This window comes from Centrocercus urophasianus, unplaced genomic scaffold (assembly GCF_019232065.1).
Source record: "Centrocercus urophasianus isolate 14NV4802_14NV808 unplaced genomic scaffold, USGS_Curo_1.0 seq_14, whole genome shotgun sequence".
NCBI classification, from domain to species: domain Eukaryota; kingdom Metazoa; phylum Chordata; class Aves; order Galliformes; family Phasianidae; genus Centrocercus; species Centrocercus urophasianus.
In genome coordinates this window covers 7,430,059-7,455,205 of record NW_024884586.1, presented here as the reverse complement: position 1 = coordinate 7,455,205, position 25,147 = coordinate 7,430,059, and the positions used below count along the sequence as shown (strand labels likewise).

Below are 25,147 nucleotides of genomic sequence, written 5' to 3'. Positions count from 1 at the left end.
ATAGTTTAACTTTTTTTTTTTTTTTTTCCTTCAGAATTTCCTCCCTCAACTTGCACTGCTTCCAGTATACCCAGTATTTCTCTCCTCCCGCCCTCCTGGAACCCTACAGAGCAGCAGTGTTCCCACCCCAAGAACACATGAGGCTCTCAGCCCTCAATACTGAGAAGCTGCAGTCTGTCACCAGCTCCCCCAGCTCCATTGGGGCTCCAATGGGTCTCTGTGCATCAGGTGCCCCATGCTGCCCCTCCTGCCCCTCTCCCATGCCTTCATTCCACCGTGTCCTCTGATGGAGGGTGTTTTTGGGCAGCCGGGTGCCTCCTGCTAGGGGCTGGCACCTGTGGCTGTGCAGTTCTCCATGTAGTGGTTCCTCAAGCCCATTTTGTGAGCTGCCCTAATGCTTCTGCTAGGGGAGTAGCACGTTGGGTATTAGGAATAAGTTCTCCAAAAAAGCAGTGGTGCAGTGGCACAGGCTGCCCAGGGAGGTGGTGGAGTCAGCAACCCTGGAGGTGCTCAGGGACCATGGAGATGTAGCACTGAGAGATGTGGTCAGTGGGCATGGTGGGGGAGGTTGGACTGGACAATCTTAGTGGTCCCTCCAACCTTAACAATACTATGATCTGTTTATTTCTAATGTCCACTAAAGCCCAGCACCCAGCTGCCCCATCCTCCAGCAGGATAAATCCCACCAGCAACCAATGCTTGAGCCCCCCCAAATCCATAAGCTTCTTTTGGAGAAAACAAAGCAGGGCCAGGGCGGCGTCTTAGGGCAGAGAGAAAAATGTGCTGCACTGCAAATTCTGCCCCACTCCCGGCCACGAGGCCCGTTAGTCCAGCAGCCCTGGGTGCCAGCCAGCCCTGCTTCCTCCTGCCCTGCAGGCACGTGGCCGGGAGCACTGCTAGCCATGAGTACTGCTAGCCATGAGTCAGCAGAACCCAGCACCGTGTGACTCAGCAAACGCTGTTGGGCCGCTATGGGGAAAGTCGGAGGGCTCTCAGTGCCCTCTTCGCTGCAGGTGCTGGTGCATCACAAGGTGTTCCCAGCTACCACGTGTGGTGTCCCCTCGTGTCCCACCTGGGCAAAACCGCCCTGCCCGTGGGCTCACAGACAGCGGGGATGGGCCCGCCACCGCCTGCAGCCCCTTGAGGCTCTCCCAGCAGCTGATGGTGCAGTGGGAGAGGCACAAACCCTCCTTTGAAGTGGGAAGGAACAGGCGCTGGAACCCTACTCAGCGTTTGGCCCTTAGGCTGCATACAGGACAGCTCCTCGACACCCATTTCCAGTCCAACCAGTCTACCCTAGCATCCCATGGTTGCCAATTGGGTGTACAGCCTCATGCTGGTGCAGATGGGGCTGTGCACTCAGAGCACAGATGTGGTCCCATCAGATTTTTGAGGTATCTCCAGAGCATTTAACCCAGCTTCAGCCCTTGGCACTGAGGCTTTCAGAGCTGCCACTGATGCACTCATGTGCTGGTGTGTGGTGGCCCTACCAAGCACTGGTCGCCAGGTGTCACTTCAACGCTCCCTCATTATTTCCATGGGGTGTTTGTCCTGATGCAAACACAGAAAATTTTGCTTGCTTTGAGACACTCCTATTCTCGACTCCATCCAGAGGCAAGCACTGTGCTGGATCAGCTGGTGGATGTGGGCGGCAAGTGACGCACCCTGGCTTGGGGCCACCATTTCACAACCTCCTGTGAATTCTCCAGGTGTGTGTGGGGGCAGATGATTCAACCCTGCAGGATGGAGGAGCACCCTGACTCCGACACACCAGGATAGGGGTCCTCTCTGCAGGAGACACCAGCAGGACCAGGCAGATCCTGCAGATTGTACCAGGAAAAGTTCTCCTCCAAAAAAATGGTGATGCAGTGGCACAGGCTGCACAGGGAGATGGTGGAGTCACCGTCCCTGGAGGTGTTCAAGAAAGATGGAGATGTGGCACTGAGGACATGTTTAGTTAGCTTGGTGGGTTGGGTTGGTACTTGGAATGGATGATCTTAGAGTGTTTTTTTCCAACCTTAATAATTCTATGATTTTGGGCATGCACAGGGCAAAATGGTTGAAGCTGTGGTGACTGTGCAGCAGCCGTGCAGATGCTGATGGCTGCAGCTAATTAGCAGCACCTATTTCACCAGTCCCAAGCCCAGAGAGCAGCCGTGGAAACTTTTTCCTGGTGCTATGCCAGGACCTCACCCATTCCCAATGCCATTTCCTAAACACTTGGAAAATTCACACGAGGGCACATTTTCAACACAAGGATAAGAGGGAAGAGATGCCTGTGACGGAGCAGGTGGAGTATCTGCCCCTCCCCATGCCCTCATGCTATCAGTCAGCTGCTTGGGGCTGCTTTGGGTGCAGAGCTGACTGGGATCCTACGCAAGCGTTCTTCCGCTGCCACAATGCAATCACCTTGGAAAGATGCTAAGTCTCTATGGTTCTATGTTTCTATTCTGTGATAAGTGTGGGTGCTACAGGGCTTGACTGGGTGGTAGTTGTTCTTTGGTGTCTCTCACACCAAATCCCAATCCTAGTGGCAGGCGAGGGTAGCTCACCAGTGGCCAAGGCTGGGAGAGAACCTCTCATCTACCTTTTGCATGCTTTTCCTTAGTTATGTTCCACAAGAAAAGATTTTACTCAGCAAAATGCTTAGGGACATGCCTTCAAGCCCACGGACTGCCCTAGTGCCTCTCCCATGCTGAACTGCAGTCAAACCTCACATCTCCCATCCCTGTGTCCTCTGTGTCCTTTGGGCCCCTCTCTGCTATGGGGGCTCGCACTTCCTTCCCCACTCCGTCCTTTTGCCCCCACAGCTGCCAGCTCCAGGTTCCTGCCTGGCACCTACCACGGGGACCGTCCCTGGGGCAGGGAGCTCCTGGTGTTTGCCTCACTCCAGGTTTTTTGGCAGGGATTGGTGTATATGTGTTTTTGTGTCTGCATGTGTGTATACAAGCACAGGGAACAGTAACTGACAGGATGGATGGCAGTGTTGATAATGGCATCGATTCATTACCTCCCACGCCAGGATGTGATGGGCAGTACTGGCACCGATGCACCCATATCACATCCCTTGAGCAATGCCCCTGGGGGCACCAGGGAGATAAATGACAAGGAATGGAGCAGAGCAGGGTGTGGTCATCATGGAGACCACTCGAACTCCATGGGGGAGATGTATTTCCAAGTATGCATAGTGAGGGCCATCTCTCTTCTTTTTCCCACCAGCACTATTTTTAATGATCTCCTCTAATTTCCATGGATCTGCCCTTTGGCTTAGGGTTAGGGTGCTGGGGGTGTCCCATGAGTGCTGGGACTATACCTGGGGGGGCCCCAGCATTTGGCAGCTTTGGCTGGGGCAATGTGAGATGCCAAAACATACTGAGAAGCAATGGCCAAAACCAAGTGCAAGAGCCCTCTGTGCACCTTTGGAAGTGCCTGGGACAGCCAAGACTTTAGGATTATCCCAGGCAACGATGACAGCATTGTTGTCCCAACCCTTAATGAGTTTACTGCAGGTGTCTGTAAGATGGAAGCAAGAGGTTTCCCCACGCAGCAGATGGCTGATGAAGCAGTGCTTGCTGGAGGCTGTTCTCGATGCTCCACCTTTGGAACAGCAGGGGGAAAGCTACAGGCAATGGCCCAAAGCAGTAGCAGTTGGCCCTATATGATGCAATCCCCCAAACTTTGTGCTTCCTTTTCTTTTTTCCCCATTTTGGACACATTTTGCATTGTCATCCTTCCTCCTGACAGTGCTGGAGGAAGGCACGTGGTGTGTTCCCCTTGCCTCAGCACCTTGCACTCTGCCACTGCTCATGTGCTCTCATCCCCAGAGCCTTGACTCAGCTAATCCCCCTTACCCAAGGCCAGTATTACATTCAGCTTCACCCGGGGGTAAGGGATTGCCTCATCTTCCAAAACCACATCAGCATCGGAAAAGGCCAGAGCAGCACGAGGGGCAAAGTCCCCACCATGAGATGCCACCAAGCCCTGCATGATGAGCGAAGTCAAACACCAATATTGGGCCACCTTGCCTGACAATATCTGACCTCCATAAAAGTGTGACGAACATCTTCCCCTGCTTGTTTGGAACGCACCATAATTAATGTTTGCTCACTGATTGAGGCTGACAGGTATTTAGCACTATTAGCAAATGATTAGGAGCTGATGTTATTGATGTGGCTACTTTTAGACATGTGATTTCAGCATCTAGACTTGGAAAAAAGTTGTTTTAGAGGTGAGTTCATCCAGCAGCTCTTCGTGCAGAGCAAAACCTGCCCCAAAACCAGAGCAGTAGAGACACAGATGGGAACACGAGTGGCCACTCCATGGCCTGTGGTGGGGGCAGCTGCCTCAGCCGCAGCTCTGTGGTCCAGGAGGTAAAAGTCGCTTGGGTGGGAATGTGTGGGAGCTAACATTGAGGTATGATGGTACACAGGATGGGACTCACTGGTGATACATTAAAAAAATTGGCATTTTCTGAGGTTTGGATGAGGGTTTTGATGGCCTTTGCTCTGCAGGGAGCTAATCCAGAGCCTACTGAAGGCTTCTTGTGATCAGCCTTTCTTGATGGGCCCCCCGTGTGCATATCTGAGGTAAGAACAGGACAAAAAACCCCGATGTCTGCAAAGCAGCTCTGAGATATTACACTAAACATGCTCAACTAGAGACACCAGCAAATCACATGACAGTTATTTACTATTTACTGAGTGAAAAAGCATTGGTGAGGGTGACAAATCCTTCAAAAACAACAACAAGAAACTAAAACTAATTTCTCTGTAGTCTGCCCTGAAATCTGTATTTCAGTTTATTATTCTTTGTTTTCCTTTTTGAAAAAATGGATGGAAAGTTAACACAGTGGAGAGAACTTCCAGTTTCAAGATTGAGTGGAGGTAAATGGCTGTTTTTTGATGGTGGTTTTTGAGGACCCACCGTGTTTCCCAATAGCATAGGTGCAGCAGCCTCTAGTGGCAGCCCCTACCATCCAGCCCTAGAGAGAAAAGGGGAAGCTTTCATTGCAGGGGAAGCTTTGGGGGGTGCTTTTCGTCTGGAAACATTAGAAGCAGAGTCAAAACGGAGAAAGAAAAGTCATCCCTACACAGGGTCATCAGGGTAGGGCACTCAGAACCCATTTACCCTAATCAGGCACACCTAGGACCCCTCCTCCTATGTCCACCACCCACGTCCCTGTTTAAGCACAGGCTTTGGCTTATGCTGCTGTTTGGAGGTGTGGAGTAATAGCCTGAAGCTCTGCTCCCTATCTAGTTGCTGGTGTAGGTGGCTGTCTCCAGTGCCCTCTCCTGGAGGGACCTGTATTGCAACCTTGTCCGTGGTCTTTATGCTGCTGCTCCAGGGGCTGCGTGTCTCCTAATAGGGTGTTTGTTCTTCCTGCAGTGGTTGCAACCCTTGGCTTTTGAGGCCTGGAGGATCTTGTGTCAGGAGCAGGACTGAACATCAGGTCTTCCCTGGTAGCTTGTCTTCCTGTGCAATGCTTTCACCCCCTGGGGTTCTTGTTGCAGGCTGGGAAATTCTTTCCCTCCCACCAGGTCTGCCTTCATCTGGCTCAGTCCTATCTGCTGGAGAGGGAAAAGGAAGGCTGCAGGTTCTTAGTCTGTCAGCAGCACGAGGGAACCCATGCAGAGGGCACACCCACATCTTGAGCCCCCTGGATGTTATGAAGGCCATCATCGAAGAAAATATGTGGCTGGATTTGAGCAAGAATGGGGCCCTTGGGAGCCCCATCCATGAAGAAGGCTTCATCGATGGCCAGACCCCATTCCCGGAGTGTCTTGATGGCTCGGATGCCCATGTCCCGGCCACTGCGGGCTGTCACCAGGTAGGTGCGAATGGGGGACTCCTCCTGACTGAACTTCTTGCGCATATTCCCCAGGTGCATGGCAAAGGCTTTTATGGGACCCTGCAAACACACCAAGACACCTGAGATTGCATAGGAAACATGGAGACATCTGCCCAGCCTGTTCAGTCTGCTTTTTCCTCTTTTTGGTAGGACACCAAATCAGGCACCCTAGGGACTGAGGACTGGTAAACGCAGAGGGAAACCGTAAGGATTTGTGCTTTTTTTTTGGCTGCCTGTGGCAATGCCCTAACAGAGGACATGCTCACTATGGCTGCCTTGCTCACCTCTCCTATAGGCACAGCCTCCATCGCCCGCTCATATTGCATGGCTCCCTCCAGGCCCTGCTCCCGGAAGACCTGGTCTGTCTCATCAGAGAAAAGCACAGCATCTCCATCAAAGGCCACACGCAGCGGGGTGCTGGGGGCCTGTACCTCCTGCTGGAAGACGAGTGCTGCCGAGACCCCTGTGAGATAAAGCAAGATGGGTTTGTGGAGGACATAAGAGATACCACATCGTGAGGCATCTTGCATGCGAGCAACTCCTCTCTGTGGTCTCATCTCACTACAAATGTCCTATGGAGAGACACTGGTGTGGTTGGGCTCTCATCAAGGATGCTTTCCATGAGGGTCATCCTGGCCTTTCCAAGACTGAATTATTTGGGGAGCACAAAGAAGAGCTGCTGATTTGACTGGATAGATGCTGATGACTGCTGGGATAACTGCTGGGGTGTTAATGCATGTGAAGCTCTCCTCCTGGTGTTCAGTCCCTCTGCCAAGCCTGGTGCTAATGCCCAGATTAAGCACTCCGTGCTGTGAGTAATAGGGACTGGCACCTCCAGTTGATTGGGGTAATTGGCTTAATTACAGGTCTCTTCTTATAAGCTGCTCCCTGCCTGCTCTCATCCGTGGGCTGAGGCCCCAGATGAGACACTTGTTAGAGCAATGATGATCATCATGAGGCTTCAAGATTCATAGCTAAGGGAAGTCTGGGCTCTGGTTGGCTTGCTCCTGACCCGAAAGACCCTGGCCAGCCAATGCACTCATACCCAAGCAAATTAATAAGGGGATTAACCCCATTAGAGCTGTCAGGAACTGCACATACTCAGATCTAGGTCAAGCATGTTCTTTCTTCTTTCTTTATGTTCCAAAAAAAGAAATTGGTATGGCATCCTCACAAAGCCATGGGAGTCATTGGAAGGTTTAAATAGCAGGCATGGAATGACCAGCCCATGGCGGATCTGCAGTCAGAATTATACATAGAACATTCAGTTAGTTTAGTTAATTGTGAAGGCTTCTGACAAGCCCCAGCATTTGTAGGCTACAGATGGAAACTGAAGAAAAATGGAACCATTAAAGAATACGTTGGTGACCAAGATGCCATTTGTTCTCTCTCCCACATAACAGGATGAGCTCTGGCATTGCTTCTTGGTGCAGGCCACTTGCGAGCATATGGTGGGTTTGAGGGAGGTGAGATGGAGAGAAAGACACACCTCTTTGGAGGGCATTGCAGACATCTGTCCTGTCAGCTGAGAGGAACAGTTTCACCCTGTGGGACTTCAGGTACTGCGTGGAGTCCTCATCACTGACAAAGCAGAACTTGGAAATCTCCAGGCCTTGGGACAGGGAATATGAGCAAAGTCTGTTATGGGGCTGTGTCCTCCTTGCAGCACCCCTTCACCTCCCCAGGTCTCTGCATGCTTTGCCCTGGCTCTGTATTCCCCATGGATGCAGTGCTGGGGAGAGAGCACTGAGGGGGGCATACCCCCAGGGATGAGCAACCTTACCGTAATGCTTGGCACTGTTGATGATGCGCACGCCACTCTCTGGGCTGTTGTTGGAGAGCACCAGGATATCAAAGAGGCCCTTCTCTGCTGGGTTACTCTCCAGGATCTTCTTATTCACATACTGTGCTGCCTGTGGGAACAGACCATTTTGTAATGGGCATCACTGATGGCTTTTCAGGGCTGTTTGGAAATCTTGTGGTCATTGGATGGGGTGGGTGGGAGCCAGTTGGGGTGAGACCTGGGGGCAGAAAGGCTGTTTTCACCCTGCACTGTGAGTGATGTTTGCCCTGGAGCTCACCTGGATGAAGGCAAAGGCTGTGCCTGGGGGAAGGGGGTTGTTCTGGTTGGCCTGTTGGTGCCTCACGTATTCCTCCTTTCCTTTTTCCAAGTAGAGCTGGTGCTCCTCTTCCAAGTTGAAGATGGCTCTGGTGGTCACTGCAATGACCAGTGCCTCACTGGGATCTTTCTGCAAGGTGAGAGCAGAGATGGGTTGGGGAAACACAGTGGAAGAGCCTTGGGATTGTGGTGTGAGGTGGTGGGTCTACGTGTTGGAAGCATCACTCGTGTGTCATGGTTCCTGCCTCCACCTCCAGAGAGACTTTGATGAAGAGGTACCAAGCCTGATCTTCATCTGCAGGTCACTGAGGTTGGAGCAGGCAGTTGTGAAATGCCAACCTGTCTGATAAGTGCAGTGTGCTCTGAGGACAGCTCACGTGGAAGAAGATTGCTTCATAATTTGTGCATCTATGGGCACAGCACAGCTGTAGTCAGCGTAGTCATCTGCTCATACTGAGCTGGGCATTTCTGGCATTCCCTGCATGTCCTGGTGCTTTGATTCTTATTTTATCTCCACTCTGGAGAGACTGATGAAAGCTCTCTTTGTACTACTGTTTTCTCTTTGGTCATTCCAAAATTAAACTTGAGCAAATGTTTTGCTTGTGCAACCCAAGGCACAAACAACTTCGGCCACCAAAGTTTCAGGTTATGTCATCTCCTGTAGAGGCATTTCAAAATGTGCTTTGGAAATTAGGGATCTGCATTTGTAATGAGCAACTCTTACCTGTTTCACTTCAGTATTGATGACTGTGCTTTCAGGCTCTGCCATCTTCCAATTTCAGCCTCAAATGAGAGAAAACACCATTGAACTGATCATGTAATAAAAGACCTGAAATATCCAGCTAGGCTTCTAGCTTGCTTCCTTACTGTGATTCCTGGTAGTTTTTGTCTGAAAGATGATTTTCTATCTACATATGAACAAGATCACGGTGTTGAAGATTGCTTGCAGATGTCGAAGACACAAGTAAGTTGGGATGTGTGGTGAGCAAGCACTTGCCAATCCTGCACATGCAGGATCCCCTACACCACAGCTATCTGTGCAGGCTGGGCTTACCCATGTCTGGCAGAATGCAGTCTTGGGGTGCTGCGCGCTGCTATTTTTGCACACCAGGTCCTGTGGCTTCTGTAACCATCTCACCATATGCTTCATTTCTCTGCACTAGTTGGTTCTATAAGTGGACTTGAGGGATTCAGCCTGTGGACTGGGAATGGCTCCCATTCCCACAGCTCCTACAAATATGCTGTGGGGTTTCTCTGAGGAGCAGAGGAGGCAATAACGGCTCTGCACAGATGTGCTGGGATTGGCAAGGGAGTTAAAACCTCATTTCCCATTTAATGTGCTACTTGATCAATGGAATGGGAGGCTGTGCATGCCTAGACCAGAAGGAAAGTGCATGGCATAGACTTCACCCTCCTTGTTGTCCTGCTGTGCGTGCTGCTGGAGGACTTCAGATTTCCTCTACCTCACCTTATTTTTTCAGGCTTTTTATTAAGACTGACATGCCCACTTCATTGAGCTGTCACTGCATGTCTGGAATTTGCCTCTTGGCTGCATTTCTGCCCTTGGCCTGCTCATGCAGCTGAGCTGAGCAACCACTGTTAGACTCAGCACGAACTGACACCCCATCCACTGATCCCTTTGGAGGTATGTAGGAAAAGAGATACGTTACAGGATATATATATGTGTGTGTGTATATAATATATCACAGATTTTATATATCACAGATTCTCTATGTAATGTATATAGGTGCATGATCTGCAAGGAGCCTGATGCTTCTATATCCCTGCATTGCAAAGCATCACCCTACTTTCTCCACCCACATCCTGTGTGGGGAAGGTTCTCCTCCCACAGAGCCGTGGGGTAACAGCCACCAGCCCATATCTCAGCAGGGACAAATGTCCCCTGTAGAGATTCCATCCAAGCGGCAGCTCTTAACACATGCCATGTTTTTGGGACTCCTCTTCCCTTTTCTTAAAGTGAAAGTGAAAGGAGAGGAGGTGGAGCAGAGCTGCTCTTTGCGGAAGGGGAGCAAGCCTATTAATTTTTGCTCCATCCCTTGAAATCGGGAAGACCATGCCTGACTTCTCATTCCTCTTTATCTGCCTATAGTATTGTTTACAGACAGCATTTATACAGATAAGTATATAATATCTATACACATAGCTACACACGCACACAGCACCGTGTGTGTGTATATATATACATATACACACATGGAAAAGCATCCATGGTGGATGCTTGCAGCTCCCTGCAGCGTAGCAAAGAGCAAACACAGTGTGCCTCCAGCTGGGAAAGAAGCAGCTGAGGCTTGCTAGAACAAAGGTCCAAACTCACCACCAGCGCTGTCTCCTCATCTAACGCAGCATCCACTCCTCTGCCCCACTTCACCCAGGTGCTGCTGCTTATATCTCTCTGGGGCCAGCAGGAAGCAGGCAGCTGCGTATGAGGCACAGCCCTTCCCCTGGCGTGATGGGATTTGTAGTCAGCCCTGCGGGCTGGCTGCATGCCTGGCTGCATTTCTACATCGGCCTCCTGACCAGCTTTTATTTTATTTCTGCTCGCTGCCCACAGGCACTGCAATTAGGTTTATTTTTGTAGGTACATCTCTCATTTCCTAGCCCTTGTGTGCATAGCTGTCGTGTTTTTGACCAAAAAGCACAGGAGTTCCTATTCAGGAGGGACAAAGAGCAAAATCTGTAATTTTGCTGTGCCGTTTTTAGGACCCTTTGCAGAAAACTGGGGCTATTGCCACACACTACTAAATCACCTCTCATGGGCTGCAACAGGGGTCTTGCTGCCATGCAATACTGCTTCACCAAGGTGCTTCGCTTCTGCAGACAGCACCACTGACGTACTCAGCATGCACAGCTTTTTCCCTGAGTGCTTTTATTGGATATGTTCCCTTTAACCCAAATTTCTCTTATGTATTTCTTCTGTGCACCCTCCAACTCTTCCTAATACAGAGCAAAAAGTATTGTAGAATCACAGAATGGCTTGGATCGGAAGGGATCTTACAGCCCACCCAGTTCCCTGCCTTGGGCAGGGCTGCCCCCCACCAGCTCAGGCTGCCCAGGGCCCCATCCAGCCTGGCTTTGAGCCCCTCCAGGGATGGAACATCCACAGTTTCTCTGGGCAGCCTGTGCCAGTGCCTCTTGCCCTCTTAAGTGCTGAATTTTTGGTGTCTAAATATCCCCACACCACCTCTTTTTCCTCCATGCAGCAGGAACACAAGGGAAGAAATGTGTAAGAATAAATATGAGATGGGGATGCTGCTGAAATCACTCTGACTGTGTACTTACCCCTTGTGCTAAGTTCACAGAGCCACGTGCTGTGCATATCCTAGCACTTACACTGGGATATCTTGGAGAACTGAATTTTTCCAGGGCAGTTTTCTTCAGCCAGGAGCACAGGTTTTTCTTCCTGCTTAGGCTGGGAGTTCCCTGCTGACTTTTTGCCTGCGTGAGCACAGCGTGGGTCAGCAGGAAGGCGGGGCCCACAGGTTCCTGGGTTGGCAAAGCAGACTTTCCAGTTTGGGTTGCACTGTGCATGGGAAAGCCAATGTCTTTTTTGTGCCTATAGCTCTATTCCTGGCAGGGACCTCTCTTGTCCCCAGCATGTTCCTACCATGCACTGTGGCTGGAGCAGGAGACCAAGCAGAGAGGAAAGGAGACTGAGGTTGGAAACAACACAGTGGTAAGTCTGGTTTTGGGTTTAGGGGAGAAGGGCAGGGCTCTCTAAGACCTTTTGCAGAAGCCAGGATACTCGATGTTCCCAGACCATGTCTCTATTGCCCCAGAACAGTAGCTTGGGTCACACCCCAGAGCTAGGATGAACTTCTCCTTTTAATGAGGGCTGATGGAAGGATAGTCCTTTAGGGTCTGGTGGAAAAAGCATGATGAAACATCTGAATTTGTGCTGTATGGGCACCTGCTTGCCGCTGCTGCTATGTCCACCCGCTGTCACAATCTGAAGCTTGAGCCTGGAGCCTCCTGAATAGCACAGGTCTGTCACCAGGCTGCTGATTTCTGTGTGGAGGAACAGGAGGTTCTAGCCATAAAAACCGAGTGGGAAGTCTATGAGCTGAAATTGCATCCCTGATGGCACTGATGTCCCATATAGATGACTCTGTGCAGGTAGTATGTCCCGCATCCCGCTGCCCCAGTGGAGATAGAGAGCAACTCTTTACCCCTGCAGTTACAGACAGCAAAGCCTCGTTAAAAAATTAAAGATCATCTCTGTATGAGGAGCCTCACAGTGCTGGTGTGGCCAAGGTAAATACTTGCATACCTGCTGGCCCTCATCACAGCACTGGGAGGAGTGCCCTGGGCTGAGGTTTGATAGAGGCTGTCCTCCAGGAGCCTATTGGGGGTGTTTTCTAGTCCCTTTGAATCTTCCTAGTGTGAGATATCCTCTGGCTGGCTTCAGCATCCAGTTGAACAAACTGAAGTTTCTGCTTGGTCCTCACCATGTGCACAAGTCAGACTGGCTCAGTTTGTGAACCAGTGTGGTGGCATTGCTGCCACCTGGCATGTGGGCAACAGCCTGGCTGGGGTGATAGAGCCGAGCCTGAGCCTGTAAGAGGGGAAGGAGAGAAGGAGAGGCTATATGTCATCAGGAATTGGCTGCTGAGAGGGGATGGGGATTAAATGAAAAGACTGCTTGAGCAGAGCCCGCCTTGCCCGCGGGAACTGCTCCACTCCGTTTCACACTTCATTTCCTATGCAGCCGAGCCCTAAATGCTTACTCTGGGCTTTATCTTAACATTTTAATTGTGTTTACTCTCATTAGAACTCTGTGCTACTTGCAGCATGTGAACTTCTGCATATGAAATCCCCACCCCTGTTCATTTTGTTTGTGTCCTCAGGTCACTTGCACTCTGCCATGGCCAAGTCACAGAGGAACGGCTGGGCTACGGCCTCCCCACCCCCTGCTAGTGCAGTGGTTACCACCACAGCTCCACCAGGCTTCCTTGATGGCTTTGTCAGCCACATCCCATGTGAGTACAGCTGGGCTTGCCCCTTTTTCTTTGGAAAGTATTCAAGAAATGGGTAGATGTGGCACTGAGGGGCATAGTTCAGTGAGAATGACAGGGTTGGACTGCAGTTGGATTTGGTGATCCTAGTGATCTTCTCCAGGATTTTAACCTCAAGCCCCAAAACACATCTTTGTAATGCCGAAACACGAGGAGGGCATTGTAAATGCACTTTGTGTGGTTTTGTTTGGTTTTAACTCTTCTGTTTACTTCATTGCACCAGTACCCAGATGGGCACTCATTGTTATGGCAGTGGCAGTGGCTGTTCTCCTCCTCTTCCTCATCTGCATCATCAGGTGCTGCTGTGGCAAGAAGAAGCCCAAGAAAAAGGAGAAAATTGGCTTGCTCACCTTCAGTGGCTCCACCACAGCTAGCCTTGTGCGTTCTGCTTTCTCCTGTCCCCTGCAGCTCTCCTAGCAGGGAGGTTTGCTCTGTGATGCCCATCTCCCCACGACATGCCCAGAGTGGTGGGACTGCTTGTGGGTGTACAATTGGGCTGGGATTGTGGGGGAGGCTCTTTTAAATGTGATTTTAGAGCAAATTGATCCATACGATGCATCATGCCAGGATGGAGAGCAGGAATGTGAACTTTGTCACCATGGGCTTTCAGACCTGGGTGTCCCATCCATGCCACTTAGTATGGGGAAACATAAAGCTCTGGAACCTTGTTCTGAGGGTTGTGTTGCTCTTTGCCATAGGTGCAACCTGAGATGGAGGCCCTGGAGCAGGGCCCAGAGGAGACAGGAAGAGGAAGGCTTCAGTATTCTCTGGAGTACAATTTCCGTGCACAGGAGGTGAGGCTGCTGCAAGGCTGTGCTCTGGCAGAATCCTTTGGTGTCCAGCAGGACCCAGGCATCCATACCGGGTGCACCTCTGCACCCAGCTGGCATACTGATGTAGTGGGATGACATCCTCCTTGCTGCACTTGCTTGCTTGTCACCTGTCACTATCCTCCGCACAATGACCTCACACATTGTTCCTTTTAAGCTGAAAGTTGGTGTGAAGCAGGCAGCTGATCTGAAGGCCATGGACAGTGGTGGCACATCTGATCCCTACGCTATTGTCTACCTGACATCAGATATGAGAAAGAAGTATGAGACCAAAGTTTACCGCAAGACTCTGAACCCTGTCTTCAACGAGAGCTTCTCTTTCCAGGTAGGAAGCAACAGCTGCTGCTGATTACCTTGAGGATTCCTTTGCTACCAGGGTGGGAAAGCAACAGAAAGACCTGCTGTTGTGTCTGTCCCACCATTGCATGTGACAGGGAGTGAGGTTGGGTTGCTGGGTTTTTCCCTGCAGGTGCCCCAGGCAGAGGTGTCCGAGGCCACGCTGGTGATGCAGATCTTCGACTTCAACCGCTTTGCCAAGCATGACATCATTGGCGAGGTCCGCCTGCCCCTGGCCAGTGTCAGCTTGCAGCACATCATCGAGCAGTGGAGCGACCTAGTGGTGGCCAGCAAAGTGGAGGTTGGTCCTAGCAGGTGGGACACATCATGGGGTGAGATGTGGTGCTGCTTTTCTTTCCACCACTCCACAGTGAGAGAAAGCAGTGGGTATCCTTCGCCTTGAGAGCCCCCAGCTCACTGACCCCTCTCTCTATCAGCAAGAGCGGCTGGGTGAGATCTGCTTCTCACTGCGCTATGTCCCCAGCACTGGCAAGCTGACAGTGCTCATCCTTGAGGCCAAGAAGCTGAAGCGGATGGACTCCCATGGGCTCTCAGGTAGGCAGGGTCTGCTTGCACTCACATCTCTCTACCTGGTGCTACTGATAGCACCAAGACCTGTAAAACCTCAAGGACTCTTGGTGTGGAGCCATGTCCATTCTCTCCTCAGATCCTTTTGTCAAGGTGCATCTCATCTTGAACAAGAAGAAGTGGAAGAAGAAGAAGACGAGTGTGAAGAAAAATACTTTGAGCCCTTATTTCAATGAGGCATTTGTCTTTGAGGTGCCTTTCAATCAGATTCAGGTGGGTTTCTCTTCAGTGCCCAAGGCTGAGCAGGCCTCTGCTCTGATGAAGGTGCGACTGACAGCTTTTCCTGTGTCCCCACCAGAACGTGGATGTGGTCATCTCCGTCTGGGACTATGACAAAGTGACCAAGAATGAGCCCATCGGCAAACTCTTCCTGGGCTGTCGGGCCACTGGTAACCAGCTGCAGCACTGGTCTGACATGCTGTCCAACCCACGGCGTCCCCTCGCCCAGTGGCACAGCCTGCAGCCCCCCGATGTGGTGGACAAGGCTCTGGGGTTGAAGTCCCACCTCAAGCTGCCTCTGACCACCAGATAGCGAGAGGCAGCTCTGGCACCCTTGCTCACTCATCACTGGGCAGGATGAAGGTTTTCAGAGGTGTCTGGATGCAGCTCTGCACCTGGGTGATGCTGGAGGGGGTTCTGGATGCAGAACTGGCTTGTGTCAGCCACTCGCAGCTGGGGGATAAATACAGAGAGCTTTAAGCTTATGGAAAAACATTGTGTCCTTTGATATTTTTTGAATAGAAGATTATTACTATAGAATCACAGGTTGGAAAAGGCATTCAGGATCACCAATTCCAACCATCAGCTGGACCTAATAGGTCCCACCACCAAACCATGTCCCTTAGTCCATAAATCTCTTAAATATCTCCAGGTGTGGGAAACTGCACCACTTCCTTGGGCAGCCCATCCCAGTTCTTGACCCACCCTCTTAGGAAACCACCTTGTGAATGCTATGCTTATTAAGGCTGAGTTGCAGCCGTCTTGTCAGTTCTCTGTGGGTTTCATGTAGTCTAGGTGCTGCTTGTGCCCTCACATCCTCCTCGGGGTGCCTTAAGGTGGGTAACTAAAAATCCCTCCTGTTCTGAGGTGGATCTTCTGCATTGTCTGCAGCCTCAGGAGCCTCCCAGCTCCCTGAATTAGTATTTCAATGAGCTGACAAAGAAGGGGATTGCTCTTAAGAGAATTTTAATTCAGTTGAGAAGACTTAAGCCAGATTGGCACAGACACTGCCTGACCCCACTCTGTTCCTGGCAAAGAAATTGCTCTTACTCCAAAATACACCTGGAAAAGCCTTCTTCCTTTGTTAAACAAACAGCCATAGCACAAAGATTTGGGCTTGTTTCACTGTACTTGGCCTCAAACTACAAAAGGGAAGTAATTTGCACCAGGCAGCCTGTAGGAAGCTGCAGGCTCTGGAGTAGGGAGAGCTCAAAGCATTAATGAAGAGCCATTAATATTGAAAAGCAGTTAATCTGCAATTATCCCAAGACCCATGCAGTGACTATCAGAGAGTTAAACAAATACGGTGAGCCTGAGGAAGATTATGAAAGCTCTTGATAGAGATTAATGACCCAAGCTTAACTATAAAAAGCTACTGTGTCTGTTTCTTAATAAATGTCCCCTGGGCTTTGCCTTTGCTGTGATGGGGGGAGAAATTACAGAGCTGTTTGGGGATAGCTGTGACAAGTGGAGTGTGGCTTCTGCTGGGAGAACAGCATGAGCTGGGTGCCCCTAATGAAACGGAGGAGGAAATCAGTCACCTGAGAAATACTTACAGAAGGATGCTGAAGGAGTTAAAGCCTCCAACCTTAAATCAAACTGGAGGGGGTGATGCAGAAGGGAAAGCTGCTGTGTGAGAATTCTGGGGGCAGCTGGGGACCCAACCAGTAAGTGCTCATCAGGGCAGGTGTACTATTGCCCCAGATGAGCCTCACTGAGGCATAAATCCACCTGCTGATCTGCTCCCTCAAGAGGAAAGGGTGAGGGGATTGTAACTTATTTTACTCTTGAGCACAGCTCACACGGAAGCCTATTCATAGGAAGGGGGATGGCTCCATCTTGTGCTAAGACTGGTGGGTAGAAAGGCTGGGTTCGTCTTGGCTCTCCATCAGCATGTCCCCATGGCCTTAGCAAGGCTGGTTGGTTGTCCCCTTGTCGCTGTTGTGTCTCTTGCCCAAATGGCTTCCTTATGCTCTTGGAGGACTGACCATGGAAATGCACTTCTGGAGGAAGAGGAAAATGCTGCAGTGGAAGATAAAAGAAAGCGATGTTAGTTGAAGGTGAAATCTCAACGTGTGCCTGTGCTGGATTCCCACATCTTCATCTAGAGGGCAGGGCAGGTACATGTTGAATGATCTGAGTCTCTGTGTCCTCGGTTGTCTCAGTTAGAGCTCTGCCTCTTTATCCAGGTATCCTTCCTTTAGAAACAGGGGCTTGTGTAGGAGAGAAAAGCCTGTTGCTGTGGTGCATGCCTGGGTCTCCTCCTTGCAGACCATACCATGTGGTGCAATGAGAACTCCCAGACCCTGCACAAAACTCTGTAATTTCGGCTGGTTTCTGGCAGAGGAAACAAAGACTCACCAAATTGCCTCAAAGTAGAGCAACATGCAGCAAGAAGAGTCTGTTGAACACTGTTGACCAGCAAGCAGCAATAAGCCTTGGGCATGTCAAGAGAAATGCAATTGGTATGAAGGAGAAGAGGGAAATAATCCTGAGGGTGGTCAGACATTGGGTGGGAATCTCCATGCCTGAAGAAGTTCTTACCATGTGGTTCTGAGCAGGACCTAGCTTTGGATCCAGCCCTGATGGTGGCCCTACTTGGGGCTGTGGCAGGTGACATCAAGGAGACTCTCTCAAAGATAATTATTCCCTCATTTGGTGATTTTATGACTATCTGTTCAAGTTCTTGTACTTCAAGAAATCAGCCTGGAAATCGGTATCAGGCTAATGCTGAGCATTACACATGCTTGTCACCATTTGTCTGCTGTGAGACAAAAATGATTATGGGCTGTCATCGTTCAGCCTGGCTATGCACTGGCTCTCCTCCAGCTCAGATTTTTTGGCTAGTCTCACAATTTTTGAGCACTGGAGACTATCTAAGCTTCCCTCACAAGGAATGAGCCTGCCTGTTTTATAATGATGCTAGTTAATGAATATTTATCTCACCATTTTATTGTGAAACTTTGCCGTGCGACATGTTTCTTTTTTAAAACTTCTCAGCTCCAGGACTTGCAGGATCTTATGCCAATTGCAGCTTTTTCTTTTAAGGAATATTTTTAATGTGGTTGCAGAGAGAGAGAAAGGGAAACAAACTACTGAGAGCAGGATGCCTTCTGGCTTGAAACCTGGAGGCAAAGCACAGTTTGCTTGTTTGCCTGGAAAAGCAGCGGGGGCCTGTGGGATGGGTGGGCTCGGAGCAAGGGACATGAAAGGCAGGATTTGGGAAGTCAGTGCCCCCATAGTGGAGGGGAGGTGGAGGGCTAACTCCCCCGTGCATCTCTGGGCCATGCTTAGCGCTGAAACTACGTCTCCCAGGTTGCCCTGCTGCTGCTGCTCCCTGGGGGAGGGATGAGGGGTCCGTATGAGGGGAACGAGGGTCCTGGCCCTACAGTGTTGGCTGCGTGTCCCTGCCCATGGTAAAACGCCCGCCTAGGGGGGATGCTCTGGGGCAGGGTCCTGCGTGGTGTGGGGGTGGCTGCCCTGGGAAGGGGGAGAGGAAAGAGCGTGGGGTCCCGGAGGGAGCGTGGGAGACTTTGTGCTGCAGCTGTGGGTGAGTGAGGAGGGGACTGCTGCGGTGCGCCTCTTTGTTTCTCACACAGGCAAGGAGCCCCTTCCTGTCCTCCCTATTTCCTGATCCCTTTCTCTTTTTCCCATCCCTTGCCCCTTCCCCCATCGCCTTCCCTTCCGGGTGCCTCCATAACCGGGATGCTGCACTCTCGGCGCCATGCATGACTCGGAGTTTGTACTTCAAGGGAAGTGGGCATCTGGAGAAAGCGATTCGTGGATCTGTGAGCTCAGATTTTGAGCTCAGATTCTAAGGGACAGATAGGCTGACCCCTGTGTGTGGTTTCTCTGAGGATATATGTTCAAGGGAATTAAAAGACTGAGTGCTAGGACATCAAATATTTATGGATAAATAAAACTAAACTCTTTGCAGGTGCTCTGATCTGGATTCTGTTAGCCATCACCTTCTAGCCTAGTTACAGAAATACTCACTGTTCAATTGCAGATAATGAACATTTAAAAAATAATTCTTATTTTAAAATAAAAGTTCTACTCCCTGCCACTTCTTCTACCCCCGTTCCTACTCTTTTTCTTATCTCTTGCCCCTTCCATTGCAATCTGGCTGCTGCTGTTCCTGCCTTAGCAGGGTTTATTCAGAGGACTGTAACAAAGTAGGGGCACAAACCCTTTAGCAGGGTCTGTTGTGATAGGACAAGGGGAATGGTTTCAAACCAAAAGAGGGGAGATTTAGAATGGGTATAAGGAAGAAGTTTTTTATAGTAAGGAGGGTGAGGCTCTGGTGTGGGTTGCCCAGAGAGGTGCTGGATGCCCCATCACTGGAGACATTCATGTTCAGGCAGGATGGGGCTCTGTGCATTTGATCTAGTGTAGGTGTCCCAGTTCATTGCAGGGGAGTTGGACCAGATGGCCTATAAGGATCCCTTCCAGCTCAAACGATTCCATGATTCAGTTTGCTTCTGGATCAGTTTCATGACATGGAGGTGTCTTCAGGACCCTTTTACTTTGGGATCACTTCCATATCTGCAGGCTGAAGAAAACCTCCTTCCCCAAACAACCCAGGACTGGTAACGGATGCAAAGAGGTTGTTCCTGCTTCTGAAAGGCTCCTTTGGTCCCAACATTGCAGTCCAACAGAAAAACCTAAACCTCTCATTTTTATGTATCTCAGGCCTCAGCAGGATGGAGCCATCGGAGAAGCAGCATGAGGATGCAGTGGCTTTTATGCTGCAGGGCAAAAAGTGCCCCCCAAAAAAGAACAGTGTCTCAGGTGGGTGAGTGCATGCATGCCAACAAGGGGGGATTTCTTATCCAGCCATGCTAGCTTCACACAAAATGGTCACTCCGTAGAGTTCCGTTTGAACAGATCTGATACCTTGAAGTTAATTGGGAACAACTATTTTGAAATGAGGCCTCAAGCTGTAAAAAACAAAACAAAACAAAACAAAACAAAAAAACAACGAAAAACCCAGACCCATGTTTTATTTGAAATCCTCTGAGTGGTATCTAGGAAGATGGTGGGTTTCCAAACAAGCATGAAACTGAGTCAGGGCTCCATTATCCTGCTTGTAACTGTGGACATTGCAGACATCCCTGTCTGAGCCAGCTGGCTGGTGGCAACAGGCATAGGCACCTCAAAACATGAACCCTTCAGCATTTGTTTGGAATGAAGAAAACTGCATGTTTTGATCCCCATTCCCACTGCCTGAGATGAGTATGGAGTTTACTTGCCCAGGTGGAGACTCAGCCAAGTTCTGAGCTTACCTGGACTGGGAATATTTTTCTCTTCACTTGCTTAAAATTCAGAGCACAGGAGCCACAATTTTGGCAGCTCGGTTAAAATACTTGGCCTTGATTTTACGAGAAGCCAGTGGGGAACTTTATTCTAGATATGACAAAGGACAGGTTCGCATTTGCAAAATCCAGAAGAAAATTCCTGAAGGTCTCCATACTGTGTTGCTATGATTGCACTCATCCCAAACCACCTCTGACATTTGGGTACGGACAGTGTTCTTGAAAGGTGCTCACTGGGGCAGGGTGCTGGGTTGTATTCCAGTCTAAGCTCATCTCTCCCCTTACCAGGCTGGATTCTGAGGAACATCCAGAAGACCTTCCAGAGGCCTACCTCCCTGCAGCTCTCTTCTCCCATGGCTTTTTCTCAGTGTTGCGGAGGTAGGTGAGGCCATTGCAGGTCTCCATAGCTGCCAGAGTTCAATACAATGAGATTTCTTGAGTTCTGTTTTTTTCTGTTTTTTATTTTCTGAGCCTTATGGTCACTTTTTTCTTCTTTTTTTTTTCCCTAACACAGTATTCTGCTGCTTTGTTTTGGCACAGTCCACCTAAGACATTTTGAGAGCAGAGACGTGTTGAAACCGTACTCATTTAAGCACACGACTGTCTCAGTCTGTTCTCCAGACATGTTCTGGCTCTCGTTCTGGTCTTCAGCAATGTGTGAAGTTGCCCAGATCCAGGAAGGCCTGTGATCAGGTGTCAGGTCACTGCAATAATTCTATCCCAAGGGAATGATGGATGGATCACCTCCCAGCTGCTCGGGGCATCACTTCAGTGTTGGGCAGAGGTGTTAGCTGTTGGCTTTTCCAAGGCTAGGGACTAAGGCACATTCTGAGTTACGTGCCTGTGATGGAAGTGGGAGAAGTCCTTGTGAGAAGTGAGATCTGAGCTTAGGGCTCCTCACTCATGAATACAGCTTCTCATCACTGGAGGCTGAGGTTCAGGAAGCAGATGTTCCTGCTGCTCATGAAAGCACTTAAGTACTTGTGTATGCCTATACTAACTTGTATTATTCCTACAGCCTCTTGTCCAAACCTGATAGTAAGTGGGGCCCATGAAGAGAAGCATGGGGATGTAGTGCCTGTTGCCCTTCAGCGTGGTGGGACTTACTGCTCCTTATTGCCAGCATCAGCAGGAGATGGCTGCTCCAACAACACAGCACTCCGGGGCTGGTGGAGCAGTCTGCAGGTCCAGGTGAACACTTAATGTATATTTGTTCTTCCGTCCATGGGAATGGGCTGGGTGTTTGGGACGATGATGTGCAAGGCCTTTGGAGTCTCTAGTATCCACTGATGCGTTGGAGTCTAAATGCCAGCTTATGTCTCCTTACCCCTGCAGCTGGAGAAATGAGTTTCTGCTGACTCACCCATCCTTTCCTGTTTTGCAGATGGCATCCTGTTCCTGTGCCCTCAGACCCAGTCTCACATCTCCTTCTCCTCTGACTTGTTCAGCAGGCTCTCCTTCCAAGGCCAAGCTCTCCAGCCTCTTCTCCCTCTTCTCACCACCATCACGGATCTCTGAGCCTGATTACAGCTCTCTGCCTTGTGCTGGCTCCAGGAAATCTAGCAGAGGGAGCTGGAAGAAGAGCTCTCATTGTGAAAAGTCCCCTGGTCCCAAATCAGAAAAATCTGCACATTTCCCCTTCACAGGACCCATAATTGCTCGGATAACTGACTACATCTACCTGGGGAACCTCAATGCAGCCTACAGTGGCCGGGCGCTGTGCACAAATGGCATCAACAGCATTGACATGAGCAGCCTGCCCAGTGACCACAGCCTGAGCATCATCCCCTGTACCTGTGGGAGGGGAGGATTCAGGCACAACTGGTCACGCCTCAGGGTTGACATCCAGGCTTTCCTGCATGGAAGTCTTCATGAAATAAGGCAGCCATGCTTCCTGGTCATCAACGAGTGCATCGAAGCCTTGATGGAGAAAGGGAAGCGTGTGCTCATTCACTGCAGGGATGGTTACTCCTTAGGCCCTACCTGTGTCATCCAATACCTGATGGTCAAGCACAGCATGAGGCTGCTAGCAGCCTATGAACTTGTGAGGGCACGGTACCCACTGAAAATTCAAGAGTGCCATCAGGACCTACTGGTGGGTTTGGAGATGTCCCTGCAGCCTGGCGGTGTCAACGTAGCATGCTTGAAGCACTCCCTGTCAAGGAAGATGGCATGGAGCTAAGCAGGCATAGTGGCTGAAGAAGAAAAGCCAAAAGGAAAATAGCCTTAACAACATCTCATGGGTAAATGAGATGACTGTCAGTGTGGGGTCTGTAGGACAGTGCTGACAAGATGCATATGTGATGGCCTTTCTTTGCAGCAGTTCTTAAAGGCTGGTACTGGCAGAAGTACAGCATGGGGAGCTCTTAGGGACACACTAGAGGGAGAGAGAGAAAGACTCATTTAAGCAGAGGCTGAAGGTTTTTCAGTCCTAATGTAAGGAAATCCCCTGGGCTTCAGGATGAAGAAAACTTTTCTCAGGAACTTTTCTTCCTAAGGGTGCAAGTACATATCAGCTCAGGGGGTTAGAACTGCACGATCTTTTAAGGTCCTTAACCCAAGCCATTTTAAAATTCTATGTGCCCAGTCTCATATTCTTTCTGGGAAAGAGGAGCCAGCCACTGGATTACTCATTTGTTCTGTCTGAGCTTTTACTGTGAGCACAGTTGCTGTTGGGCTGCTGGACTTGTTTTTTTTTCTTTTTTTCCAACAGTATCTTCCATGGAAATTAGATGTACACATTGGTGTCATGTTGGACTAGTCACTGCATAGTCCCTGTCCACTTGGTGCTAGTAGGATGCTGAAGGGAAGAAAATCAGTGTAAAGGTGGGGAGATGGCTACGAGGGGCAACTTGCATGGATCCATGAGCCCAGTGCTTCCATCACGTGGTGGTTCTCTGGAGGAACCTGGTCCAGAAGTGTCACACTTGAGTGTCTCTGCAACACAGTGCAGAACCTCCTGTAAGTGCGAACCTTTGTTTCTGAGCAGCTTTGCAGGCTGGTGGAAGTGCTCTGAGATTGGTGGCTCGTGTCCCCGGTGCATTGCTCTAGCATGAGGGGAGGGGGAGCAAGGGATGGAGGCTTGTCATCTACTCCATGGGAAAGGTACCCAAACTTGAACGCTGTGTCCACTCTTGGTTCCCATGCAATGCTCTTGTTCATGTTTTGTGTTCACAGAGCTAAGACAGCTGACTGCTCACAGTCTTCCCTGAAGGACTTGCCTGAAGCTTGCTTATGCTCTCCTTGGGTTTTTCTGCAAGGAACTCATTCATTTGTCACTCAAGCACTTGCATTACTTCACTTGGAAATGTGTTTCTCTTCATGTTAACTATTGCTTTGTGTTTATTTATTTATTTATTTATTTTTTCTTCCTGCTGTTCACTGGGTTTCTTCCTCATTCTAGATCTGGGGCCCCTTTCTTTTTTTGGAGGACTGCTGCCCTGTGGTTTAACCTCTTTGCAAGGCAGCTCCGGGGAAATCTATTCGCAGACTGAGAGATTCAGCCTTTCACTCACCCTATTACCACATCTCACCTTCTAGGACTCCTGTGTCTTACAGACAAATCTGTTAACCAACATTTGGCTCATGGGACTTTTCTTTGTGTTCCTTCAACCCACTCTGCACTGACCTGAAGCAATGAAGTGAAAGGAGAGCTGCTATCTGGAGGACTCGGTGGGACAGCAGTGCATGTAGTTCTGTAGAGAGCTGGGGAAAATTACTGGAGGATCTTTGGAAAGGGTAATAAAGAGTTGGTTTAACTTTAGAGCCAAATGTGGCCTATGGATTTGGTACTGAAAGAAAAGTGGCTGAATTTCTCATCAGTGGGTGAATGCTGTTCCTGGCTGCTGAAAGTGACTGCTGTTTCTGAATGTACTTTAGTCTCTATTTTTCTGAGAAACTGGTTTGAACTGGGAGAGGCAGGCAACTTAGGAGGATCTGCAGGGTGATACCTCTCATCTACAAGCCATGAAGTGAAACCAAGAGTCCTGATGTAGCGGGGTTGTGGTGATTTCACTACCCAAACCATCATGCTCGCAACATTTCAGCGTGGCTAATCCTGAGCAGACCCAGCCTTGCCCAAACAGGACACCAGTCCCACCTCGAGCTCTTAGTCTTCTTTTACAATATCTGCTGTGCTGTGTGCATGATGCTACAGGAAGTCTGCAGCAGCATGTTTGCTGCTATCTGTAACATCCAAGAGAAAAATTTGTCACAGCCACATCTGAATCAGCTTAAAACCCTTTGGCTGACAGGGGAGGGAGCGCCTGGGCTGTGGGAGGAGGACAAGAGCTGTTTGGGCTCTTGTCTCCATGGGATCCCCTACACACACATGCTACATCTGCTGTGGATAAGGCTGGTGAATATTTCCAGTGCCATTTCTATCCGCCTCTCGCTTGTGGCGTGGGTATGTGGATCTGGGGTGCACCTCAGCACCTTTGGGGTTGCTTCACTTGCTGGTAGCATGGGGCTACCCAGCAGCAGCTCCACATCTTTGAGTGGTTTTGTTTTTTCTTAATAAAACTTAACATTTAGTGTTAAAATATTTTACATGGGGAGGAGCTGCAAATATTTTCCTGTGCGGTGACTGAGGTTAAAAGAAGATGCTAGCACTGAATGGCTTGCTCAGGGATGGCTCTCCTACGTGCTGCTGGTGGCTGAATGTTGGTGGGGTGATGCATATGCTGCGGGCTCCTTCCAGCCAGCGCTCCCCAAGGGCAGAGCTGCTCCTTTCCTGTGGGGCTGCCTGGCCTGCCCCAGCCAAGGGAGGTGCATGGGGACTCTTGCACACTATTGGTCTGAGAAGGTCTCCATGCCCTTAAAGAGAAGGTGGATTTTCTGCTGAGCTACCCGAGAAGCCC

The 25,147-nt window shown here is 50.0% G+C and overlaps 3 protein-coding genes across 3 annotated transcripts; 2 read left to right on the top strand and 1 right to left on the bottom strand.

Moving 5' to 3' along the window:
* Positions 1 to 4,685: 4,685 nt before the first annotated feature.
* On the bottom strand, positions 4,686 to 10,395 carry LOC122157923 (cytosolic 5'-nucleotidase 1A-like). Its single transcript, XM_042814148.1, has 7 exons — positions 10,303 to 10,395; positions 8,692 to 8,750; positions 7,930 to 8,097; positions 7,632 to 7,761; positions 7,338 to 7,460; positions 6,133 to 6,311; positions 4,686 to 5,908 (listed from the first exon to the last, which is right to left on the bottom strand). Exons 2-7 carry the CDS (start codon positions 8,734 to 8,736, stop codon positions 5,606 to 5,608), a joined length of 948 nt encoding a protein of 315 aa, XP_042670082.1. The 5' UTR covers positions 8,737 to 8,750; positions 10,303 to 10,395; the 3' UTR covers positions 4,686 to 5,605.
* Positions 10,396 to 11,490: 1,095 nt separating this feature from the next.
* Positions 11,491 to 15,466, top strand: SYT8 (synaptotagmin 8). Its single transcript, XM_042814285.1, has 9 exons — positions 11,491 to 11,661; positions 12,833 to 12,964; positions 13,224 to 13,378; positions 13,699 to 13,794; positions 13,988 to 14,155; positions 14,300 to 14,467; positions 14,604 to 14,721; positions 14,834 to 14,967; positions 15,053 to 15,466. The coding sequence occupies exons 2-9, from the start codon at positions 12,850 to 12,852 to the stop codon at positions 15,284 to 15,286; spliced, it is 1,188 nt and encodes a 395-aa protein (XP_042670219.1). The 5' UTR covers positions 11,491 to 11,661; positions 12,833 to 12,849; the 3' UTR covers positions 15,287 to 15,466.
* A 4,116-nt stretch (positions 15,467 to 19,582) lies between these two features.
* LOC122158389 lies at positions 19,583 to 22,470 on the top strand. The gene is made up of 4 exons (XM_042815061.1): positions 19,583 to 19,764; positions 20,577 to 20,666; positions 21,307 to 21,479; positions 21,673 to 22,470. Exons 1-4 carry the CDS (start codon positions 19,677 to 19,679, stop codon positions 22,468 to 22,470), a joined length of 1,149 nt encoding a protein of 382 aa, XP_042670995.1. The 5' UTR covers positions 19,583 to 19,676.
* Positions 22,471 to 25,147: the final 2,677 nt, after the last annotated feature.

Excerpts from the sequence above, each read along its gene's own strand:
- LOC122157923 (XM_042814148.1), bottom strand. The coding sequence starts at position 8,736 with ATGGCAGAGCCTGAAAGCACAGTCATCAATACTGAAGTGAAACAG. Across the intron at positions 7,461-7,631 it reads CAACAGTGCCAAGCATTACG|GCCTGGAGATTTCCAAGTTC; the intron begins GTAAGGTTGCTC and ends CCCTGTCCCAAG. Across the intron at positions 6,312-7,337 it reads CTGCAATGCCCTCCAAAGAG|GGGTCTCGGCAGCACTCGTC; the intron begins GTGTGTCTTTCT and ends TTTATCTCACAG.
- SYT8 (XM_042814285.1), top strand. The coding sequence starts at position 12,850 with ATGGCCAAGTCACAGAGGAACGGCTGGGCTACGGCCTCCCCACCCCCT. Across the intron at positions 14,468-14,603 it reads TGGTGGCCAGCAAAGTGGAG|CAAGAGCGGCTGGGTGAGAT; the intron begins GTTGGTCCTAGC and ends TCTCTCTATCAG. Across the intron at positions 14,722-14,833 it reads GGACTCCCATGGGCTCTCAG|ATCCTTTTGTCAAGGTGCAT; the intron begins GTAGGCAGGGTC and ends TTCTCTCCTCAG.
- LOC122158389 (XM_042815061.1), top strand. The coding sequence starts at position 19,677 with ATGGAGCCATCGGAGAAGCAGCATGAGGATGCAGTGGCTTTTATGCTG. Across the intron at positions 20,667-21,306 it reads TTTTTCTCAGTGTTGCGGAG|CCTCTTGTCCAAACCTGATA; the intron begins GTAGGTGAGGCC and ends TTATTCCTACAG. Across the intron at positions 21,480-21,672 it reads GGAGCAGTCTGCAGGTCCAG|ATGGCATCCTGTTCCTGTGC; the intron begins GTGAACACTTAA and ends CCTGTTTTGCAG.